The following is a 10000-nucleotide window of genomic DNA, read 5'->3' on the forward strand; positions in this document are numbered from 1 at the left end:
TCTTGTATCAATTTCATCTTCGTAATAATTACTGTTTCGACTGGTTGAAACGAGATGTTTCGAGATGTTATTGTGATGTTAGAGGGGAATGACCAACTTTTTGTATGGGCACCCTCTCCCATTCGAATAGCCTTTCGAAAAGTCCTTCGTCTCATCGTCGCTCGCTCATCCACTTCGCGTACGAAAAATTACGTTTCGCTCGCCAAAACATTTTCACCTGGGATTCGACTTGTGGCAAGTCTACCATTCGAATTATCCAATCACGGTCCGGGGATCTTTGTACGCAATCACTTGTGACGTAGCGTTTAACTGTGACGGAAAGGTTTGCCTGAAAAAAGCCCCATTGAATTTTTGACTACTCGAACATCAATGACGTCCTCTGAGAAAAGAGACGAAAAGATGAAATAGTTCTCTTGTATCAAGAATTTGGTTTCGGGTTACGGATCGACGGACATTCATCTGTAAATTTTGAGGTGAACGTTATAGGGTCAACTTGTACAACATGGTGATGAATTTTTTTTGTCGTCAATAAAATGCAAGTTACGTCATATCGATCCGTGCGATCCACCGGTAATAAAACAGCTATTGTGTATACCACCAACAAGACAAAAACCCTTCGAAGGTGCGCACTATAGACTGGGCCATTGCAGGTATAAATGCCAGGGCATGCAAGCGTAACACGCGATCAGGCGTACTTTTCTTAGAGAGGGTCCGAACTGTCTAAAGAAAAGTACGCCTGGTCGCAGGTTAGGACAAAGCGAGAGATCATCGCCGTGTTAATGAAACAACTTGAATAGTTGCAACTACAAACGGGACTCGAGCCCGTGACCTTGCAATTAAAGTTGCACGCTGCTCTACCGACTGAGCTGTTGATAAAAACGAATCCCGTCCAAGTCAGGATTTATTTTTAGATTTCATGGTTTCATTACACACTGCGATGATTTCTAGTCGATACAAATCTGCCGTTCAAATATTAACCTTTCTTCACATATATCCTTCATCAAACTTGACTCATTGTCCCACCATCATTCTAAACCTATCCAACTTTGCAAGGATACTCTCTGGCTGTAATGCAACCGATTTGAAAATGAAAAGCGGCATAAGACGCGGACGATTTCAAGGGCAAGTAACGGCTCTTTTTTATAACTTGTGGACAAATCTGGCGTTAAAAAAGAGGAATGTGTTCAACACATCTTTATTAAACTTGATAGAATCCTATATCATCAGTACACTTCAAGTGCATTGTATCAGTAAATGAGCACATGATAACTTAGAACTGTAATTCGTATTATTGCACATTATGTCTACGCTGTGCGAAGGAAAGTGTACGAATGAAAATATAAAAAAGACCTATTAAAATCGATTGAGGTAATGTGGCTGATGACAAGATCAATAGTTTAGAAAAATTCCATTCCTGATGGCCCTAATGAAAAAAGTCAGTGATACTTTCATCCAAAATAGTTAACACAGTTAATAAACTCTTGTTCTTAGGCCATCGTAGCTTGATTAAGAAAACAACACAAATGCCAAAATCCCGCTACAAGGGCCAATACGCAAGAAAAATAAAGTGTATTGCATCGTATAAATACACTCGTAGGTTCATTTCAAAATAACTGCTTTTTCTTTCAGAAAAAAAATATCTAATTTGGAATATTGAGATCTGGGTTTGAAGCTGGCTTACCACAGGCTTTGCCAATGATCCACGCAAGAAAATTCTTTAGATATTTTCTCTCTCTCTGCTCAATGATTGTAGTTAGAGGGCACAAAATGAGCCAATCAAAACAAAGATAAGATGGATGCAGTCGCCGGCGCTGAAGGGCGGGAAAAAAAAAACGAATTGGTTTTTGAGCCTGTCAACTCTGATTGGCTGAGAATGTGACGAAAGATTCTTAGGAAAATAATCAGGAACCAAAGCACTGACTTCTTTTGACACTTCTTTAAAACCGCTCTTACTGCGATTTTCATAATTCTGCGGAGCCTCATCATCAAGTGCCAACGGCCAAACTGCGTTTTGGTTTTTCGATGCCAAGTCGAGAACTCAACTGATTCGTGACACAACCTACCAAGCAGCATCTTTGGTTCCAATGGTACATTCGAACTCGACGCCGATGGAAAGCGATGGTATCTGTGCGAAACCTCTAAAAAGATATCATAATGGTATTCGTGCTGTAAACAAACAAAAACTCCACTTCACTCTTCGGAGGTGGAGTCGATCTTCTCGGTTATGTTCGGAGATATGATTGATGGAAGCCAAAACGCAGTTTTAAGGTGAAGAATTGTGAAAATCGCAGCGATTCATTTTGTGATTTTCTGAGTGAAAAAAAGAAAAAGAGTTTATGTAGGCCACTGATTCAGAAGAAGTTGACCAATTTGTTATTTGTCTGCTATTGCAAAAATTGGTCTACGGAAAGGCCAAAAAATAATGATAAAACAGCCGCCATTTCTAAGTAAAGTCTATATTTTGGATGAACGGGTATGTATCCCTACAACTGTGCCATTGTTCTACAAAACAATGAGGCTACATCATTTCATTGCTAATGGCAGTTTGCTCCTTCTCGCGTTACGGGCAAAATATCCAAATTGATATGAAAGTGAATTTGGAGCTTGAAAATAAATTTATTCCAAATACAGTCATTACAGAAATACTCGAAACTATGTAAGTAATTAGACAATCCTAAAAAAATCCTTATCAATTAAATAATAAAAGTTAACTCACTAAAAACGGTCATAAAATGTGCGTGTGAGTAATAGAGGTAAAACCCAGTCAAACTATTTACAATATGAAATACAACTAAACTGTCACAATATCTGGAAGCCAGTTCCTTTTAATAGATGCCAACACCTGATCATCGTTGAGATATTTAAGGAGAAGCTTGCATTCTTCATTGTTAACATCTTGCAAGGTTTCTTGGTCAGACTGCTTGAGGAGCGATTTCGTGTCCTGTAAGACCTTGAAAACCCACAAGAAGTAATAATTAACAACTATTTCATGGCTCGGTAAATATCCACCAATAGCCACCTCCACTTTGGTGAATAGTTGTTTTAGTATACACTAAAAAAAAAAAAAGAGATAATATAGCACAAAAGGAAAGGTAAAGTCTGCTACTAGCCTAGAAGGCCCATCAGGCCGACACTTATCTCCGGTTTCTGTAGCATGAAGGGACTAGGAGTATTTCTACTCCCCCCTGGATAGGATGCCAGTGCATCGCAGGGTTACCCCCAGCATTAAATTTGCCGGTACCCATTTAACCAAACCTGGACCACTCCATCCAGAGTCGAGCGCACAAACCATGAGGCCACCGCGCCTCCCAATAAAAAGGTAATTTTAACTCATTTATTCCTGCAACGATGACAACATTTTGCTTGGAAGTGAATAGCATAGGATATTCGGAGTTTGAGAAGCCAATCAGAGCGTGCCCTTGTAGGCTATCCACTTTTGGTATATAATAAATATATCTTATTACATGTTTTGGTGTGTAGTATCGCTGAGTATTTTTATGAGTTGTGCTGTGCAAACAACGAGTCGAAATACTCAGCACCACAACACACCAAAACATCAAATAAGCTATTTATTATGCACTTTTTTGCACAACATTTTTAGAAAATGAATTGTAAACAACCAAGAAGAATGAACTTAAGTTGGAACTTTGCTCTAAATCTTTGACCCATGTATAAGTCGAGGGCGATTTTTGGAGCTTCTTTGAGGCCATAAAAGGTCGACTTATACATGGGTAAATATGGTATATGATTCAGTACAAGTAATGAGATGTCAGACGTTTTTTGTAAGTATCACAAACTAGTCACGAATGCCACAAAGCACACCACTCCCCCACCAATTCTACTCCTCAAGTACTTGTAACTCTAAAACCCTAACTTAATAGAACATCAACACTTGGGTTCATTAATGATATTTTGACTTGAGTGAGTCAAAATTGAGCATGGAGTTCAATACTTGCAGCCCTGCATAAGTGCCAAAGAGGCCAAAATAAGACACCCCTTGAATCATTTGCATCACTTTTTACAGCATACTCAACACCACCCTACAATCTGCAAATAAAAGCCAGGGCTCAAAATTAACGACAAGATATGAAAATTTAGTCGCAATTTCACAAATTTTAGTAGCAAAATTGTTGCACTGCATTGTTGTCAGTGGTGTAGCAAAACAAAATATGAGCCAGCAATGTGTGTGTAAAGAAACCACTGAATATGGCGAATGATCAAAGGAATGGAGTTGTGCACGTAACATCGCTGACACCACAGCCAAATTACGCAACAATTGCGCTATCTCCAGATTGAAAGAAAATTCACGGGCAGAACCAAAATAATTTTGTCATTTATTTATTTTAGCAAAAGTAGCGGCAAAGCACTTGGCAACTGCTAACCCTTTTGTTTCAAAGAAGCGAAGGTGAAAACAAGTCGCAAAGGGAAAAATTCAGTCGCAATTTTAAGCCCTGGTTTTAAGCTGTTTGTAAACCTTGTTAGCCACTAGTACCTTGTTTGCCATGGCTGCCAATGATTTAACTCTACTGTTGACTTGGTCCATAAAATTTCCTGTCTTCAAAACTTCCATAACCAGTCCATTCTCCCATGCTTCTGTAGCAGCCATTTTGTTGTTTAACAACAACATTGATGCAGCCTGTGCAGGAACAAGAAACAATTTAAGAGCTTGAAAGAAATTTTATTGACTGTCTATTAGGAACTGCCACATGATTTTCTACAAACTCTCTCCACTAAAAAAAAATTGAAAAACTGTGACACAGTTGTAGTGTTCAAGTCAAGTACAAAGGGCCACTCAGCACTGAACCCAACGATAATCTTTGGTGAAATATGTGTCTGGGGGAGTCAAACCGTTCTATGAATTTTGGTTCTATGTTACAAGTCAAACAGCTACAGATTTCTTTACTAAAACATCACCTAAAAGATTCGCAACCAGGGAAAAGCAGCCCCTTACGTTTCCGGAAGAGATATTTTTGCAATTTTTGGCACTTGAAAAGGTCACCTACAATCTTAGACAAAAACCTTGAAACACTTTGAACATTCTCGCACCGTTTTCGTCCCCCTCCCTTTTTCAATGTTGGTGTAGCCAGTCAAAGAGGAAAATGTCGCCTCAACACTGTCAAGGGGAAAGGGGTGTTTCAAGGATTTTTGGCGAGGATTGTGTGAGTTGCAAAAGGCCATCTGGTTAATATCAGACGTTGTCATTTATTGTTAAGTAGTTTTCTTGAATAGCCCAGAAAGACGGCGCTAGCTGGGAAGATCTTGCTGTAACTTTTGTTTGACGCAAGCTAGGAAAGATATGAATTGTCTAGATTTCGGTAGAAATAAATAGGAAATGTTATTTAAGGTCTTTAAAAATAACATTTCAATACAGCCTGGCCACAATAGTCACGGGTAGGAGATTTTTTTTTTTCTCAGACGTAAAGGTTAAGTGTGATTAGTCACACAGTTCAATGAAAAAAGTATGGTGTACAATAGGAAAACCTCGGCGGAAGAACGAGCACTCATCAGATTTCTGTACATGGAAAGGAGGTATTCTCTGCGAGAAATTGCAGCAAAAGTGGACCGATCTGCAGCAACAGTAATGAGAGTGCTAAAAGAATTTAACACTCCTTCAACGTATTCGCAAACTCACGGAAAGGTCACCCACCAAAGAAGAGGAAGGCCAAGAAAGTTGTCATCCAGAGAAGAGAGACTGCTTATAAGGGCTCTTCTCAAACTGAGGCGTACAGAAGGTAACTTTACTGCCAAGCGACTCATGAATGAGGCAAACATCTCGGAAAGTGATGTGTCAGTTCGCACTGTGGGAAGATTCTTAAATAGCAAAGGGTACTTTTACCTCCAAGCCCGGAAAAAAGGGCTGCTTACTAACAATGACAAGAGCTTACGCGTTGCATTTGCCAAAAAGGTGAGAGAAGAGTATGACACGGAGTTATGGACTCATAAAATTGCTTTCTACTTGGACGGAGTTGCTTTTGCGCACAAGACCAACCCGCTTGATCAAGCACGAGCTCCTACTGGAAGGATCTATCGCAAAAAATCTGAAGGGCTCAACCAATTTTGCACCGCGAAAGGGAGTAAAGTTGGATCTGGAGGGAAGGTAGTCAAGTTTTTAGTGGCGATTTCATACAATGTAGGAGTTATTTTATGCCACGAATATGAACATATGACGGGAAATTTTTTTGCGTCTTTTATTGAAAACACTTTTGAGCAAATGTTTGTGCAATCAAAGAAAGGAAATACAAGACTCTTCATTCAAGACAATGACCCAAGCCAGAATTCAGCAGTCGCAAAGACTGTTTTGCAACAAGTGAGGGCAAAATTGCTTAAGATACCGCCACGCAGTCCTGATCTAAATCCAATAGAGAACATGTTTAAATCAGTCAGTGACAACTTGCATGACAGCACTATTGGGGAACAATTAGAGCGAGAGAGTTTCACGCAATTCAAGGAAAGAGTGAAAAATACAATTGTTCAGTTTCCAGTAGCCAAAATAAACAATTTAATAGAATCCATGGATAGGCGTATACAACTAATACTAGAATCACAAGGACAGAGACTAAAATATTAAGTATGTATCTTTATGTTTTCAGATAAATATAATGCAATTGACATTTACAAAATTATCCTATTGAATATTATATAATAATCACTGATAATAGTTTGGAACTACCATGTAATATTTATTACTTTGTATTTGGCAACAGATGTAAAAAAGGAAATCTGCAGTGTCTATGTACTGTGCATGTTTTGCCTTAGTCGAATCACGTGCGGTAAAGGTCAAAACGGTTTACCGTTGTCAAAATAGAAGTTGGTCTGTTGACAATCTTATTTTATTACATGTCATGGTTAACCGTTGTGAAAAGGCTGAATTTCATGATGGCATTGAGGCTGTTCTTGAAAATTCATTTCAATTATAACTAATGTCTTCTACAAGGTGATTTTCAACCGAGAAATACGACTAAGGAATGCGATAAAAGGCAAAACCTAATGGTAAACCGTACGGTTTACCAGCGTTTGTTTACACTTTACACTCCGTCACCATCACGCAATACTGTAAGGTTGCATAATACGTTTATTGGAATATGCTGAGATTCGCCGATCCTTTGGTGGGAACTCGTTCAACACTTATCCCGAACTGTTGTCGTTACTGTTTGGGGACAGAATTAATTTGGCGAAACATTTTGGACAAGGCGGAAGGTTTCTTTGCTCGCCGGGTGGAATCTGCGAAAAGAAGTTGAAGATTTTCCACCTTACTCGCATCATTTCGGTCTCCCGTTCATCTATGCAGCCTCCCTTAATGAACACTAACTCATGCTTGCCTGTGCAGAATATCGGAGTGTCAGTGTCAAAGACAATGTCTTTAGCGTAGTGGCACTTCGGTGCTGGCAAATGAACTGTCTGCCCCTCCAACAGAAGAAGCATATCGTGCCAAGGCAAGACCTGTGCACTCCAGCGAAAGTCATTAAGAAAAATAACCTCGGCAGATTCAGCGCCAACCCATGCAAAATTGCTAGTAGCGGGATTACTAAATGTATTGTAGATGACAGTCAACGGGTTTAGTAAAAAGGTCTTGCCACAATTGGCACTACCATAGATTAGAATGTTTCGGTACTTGCCGCGTCCTTTCTCAAGTAGCTCACGCACAGCACTCTGAAAACTTCCACCTCTTAAATTATTGCGTGCGAAAGTATCCTCTGCAACTTCCAACCACTCTCCATTGCAGTTAGCGATACATGGACCTTCTAGAGCTTTTTGTAGTATGTCCATCCTTGTCATTTGTTTCCTTTTTAATTTTTCCTCTGCTTCCTCCATTTCCCATCCTACTTGTATGGCCTCGTCAACAACTTTACTTCCTCTGTTAGCGATGAATTGCGCTAAATCTTCCTTTCCCTCTTTCATCTGTCGAGAGGCTAGAGCAAGAAGCTCTAGCCTGGACTTAATTCCTTTTTCTACGACTAGCTTTGATACATCGAAAATACTGAGTCGAGGTGCCTTCCGTTTTCTGGTTTTCTTTGCTTTTCTCCTCGTTCCACCGCGTTCCGTTGTTGTCAGACTGGCCTCTTGTGTTCGAGGTGGGGCGCTGTTGACCAAATCTGGATGATTCATAGACTGAACATACTCGGGATCTTCTTTTGTTGTGTATCTCCAGGCGCTATAATAATTGGAGTGAACAGACGAAAAATTCACTTGAATGGAATGGTTGTCATCGAGATAATTTCGCACACGCAACCATCGGCGTGGATGCGACAGCTTTAATGCCATGTGGTAATGCGTCCCCCCTGAAGAATGCTGCTCTTGACTACAAACCCACTGCACAATATCAGCTAACCCGCTCCTTGTCTCATTGAATGCTTCCACCACCGTTCTAGCAAAACAATCTCTCGTTTGAAATTTTTCAAGATTGGCTTGACTGTAAGTAATTAAATACACGCTACGCACTTCGCGATGCAAAAGCCTCTCTCGCGATCCCACATGGAGGTCTTCTGAACATCCATTATCATGCAAGTGTTCACTTCCCTGGTCACTTTCCTCCTCTGACGTGTCTTCAATACTCTCCTCATAACAGTTAAAATCTCCTTCAGAAGTTGCCATTATCAAAACAAAAATTTACTAGCGTTATAATCCTCTTCGCACTTTTACACAACAACAGCAACAACACATAATACCCACGCGTTGCCCTAACAATAATTTTCTAAGTGTCACTTTCATCTTCTGCGCATGCTCAAAGAAATTCCCGCCACTTCAGACAATCTTAGACAAAAACCTTGAAACACTTTGAACATTCTCGCACCGTTTTCGTCCCCCTCCCTTTTTCAATGTTGGTGTAGCCAGTCAAAGAGGAAAATGTCGCCTCAACACTGTCAAGGGGAAAGGGGTGTTTCAAGGATTTTTGGCGAGGATTGTAGCAGTTTGGGATGAGCAAATGGTTCGGTTGGAAGTTCTTAGAAGGTAACGTTCAGCTTGCAATTTCTGAAATGATGACATCATCGCCTAAAATTTTCGGACACTTCAATTTTTGGCTAAGATATCCAAACGGATCAAATTCTACTAGGTGATAAAAAATCTCTTCAGACAGTCTTGATACATTACAAGAAGTCTTGAAATGTCTCTCAAAGGCTTTTCGCTTAATTTGCTCGTTTGGTGCCCTTGAACCATGCATGTATGTTATCTTTGTAACCTGTCAAGAGAGTTCAAAGCCTGTTAGCTTCATGTGGCAATTTGGTATATGCCATGCACTAATCACTGCATCTGGGATACAATGCGATCATCTGGGTGAGTGCAGTCCAAAGAAAAACTGTTTCTGATGACAGTGTAGTTTTGACAAATCTGACTTTGAAGATGACCTCCACACAGATTGACAAGATTTGTCAGTTTCATCTGCAACAGTCACCCCAGTTTCGGATGTGTGCCAAATATGGGGCCAGAGAAAAAGTGACTGGGGAGGGGAGGACGAGTTTCTTTCGTAACTCTTTGTTTTGCTATAGGCTCATTCTGTGTGCATCAAAAACAAATGGCACTCCAAAATCCATGGAAACCTTTGGAAGATGGCTTTTTGTCTTACTACTCAAGAATTCACAGAGGGCAACAATTTCTTCATATTATAAAGTTTCTTTTTCTTCTAAGAGAAAAGAGGATACAGCTTTCACAACAATGATAGCTAAATATACCTTTATTAGTTACCCAGCCCTTCACTTACCCCAGTTTTTCCAAGCATGTTTGAAAGAACAAGAGAACAACATCCTATTGGTGGGTGACCCCACTTGGTAAAACACATTTGAAAGGTTGCCTGAAAGAGTATTAAATGTTACCCAAATAAGAATACCTTTGGACTGTTAAAACCAATCAATGTTCAAAAACACAAGCAAAAACGAAGCAGTACTATCTCTTTTTTAAAAAAAAAATTTTCACAGAAACTCTTGTTTTTTTCGTATATGCTTGTATCTTATCCCAGTGCACATACCGGTATGTGATTTCTACCAGTCTGAATTAACTTGTTGAA

At 39.8% G+C, this 10000-nt stretch overlaps 1 protein-coding gene across 1 annotated transcript in view; it reads right to left on the bottom strand.

Annotated features, from left to right (window-relative positions):
• Positions 1-1179: 1179 nt before the first annotated feature.
• The window catches only part of LOC138018937 (enoyl-CoA delta isomerase 3, peroxisomal-like), a 17002-nt gene continuing 8181 nt past the window's right edge, over positions 1180-10000 (bottom strand). The window contains exons 6-8 of the mRNA XM_068865610.1: positions 9698-9787; positions 4493-4636; positions 1180-2950 (exon numbers count right to left, since the gene is read on the bottom strand). Coding sequence (XP_068721711.1) covers positions 2792-2950; positions 4493-4636; positions 9698-9787 — 393 coding nt within the window. The 3' untranslated portion in view covers positions 1180-2791. The remainder of the gene's footprint in view (positions 2951-4492; positions 4637-9697; positions 9788-10000) is intronic.

Source organism: Montipora capricornis, chromosome 10, assembly GCF_036669925.1.
Source record: "Montipora capricornis isolate CH-2021 chromosome 10, ASM3666992v2, whole genome shotgun sequence".
Classification (NCBI taxonomy): Eukaryota; Metazoa; Cnidaria; class Anthozoa; order Scleractinia; family Acroporidae; genus Montipora; species Montipora capricornis.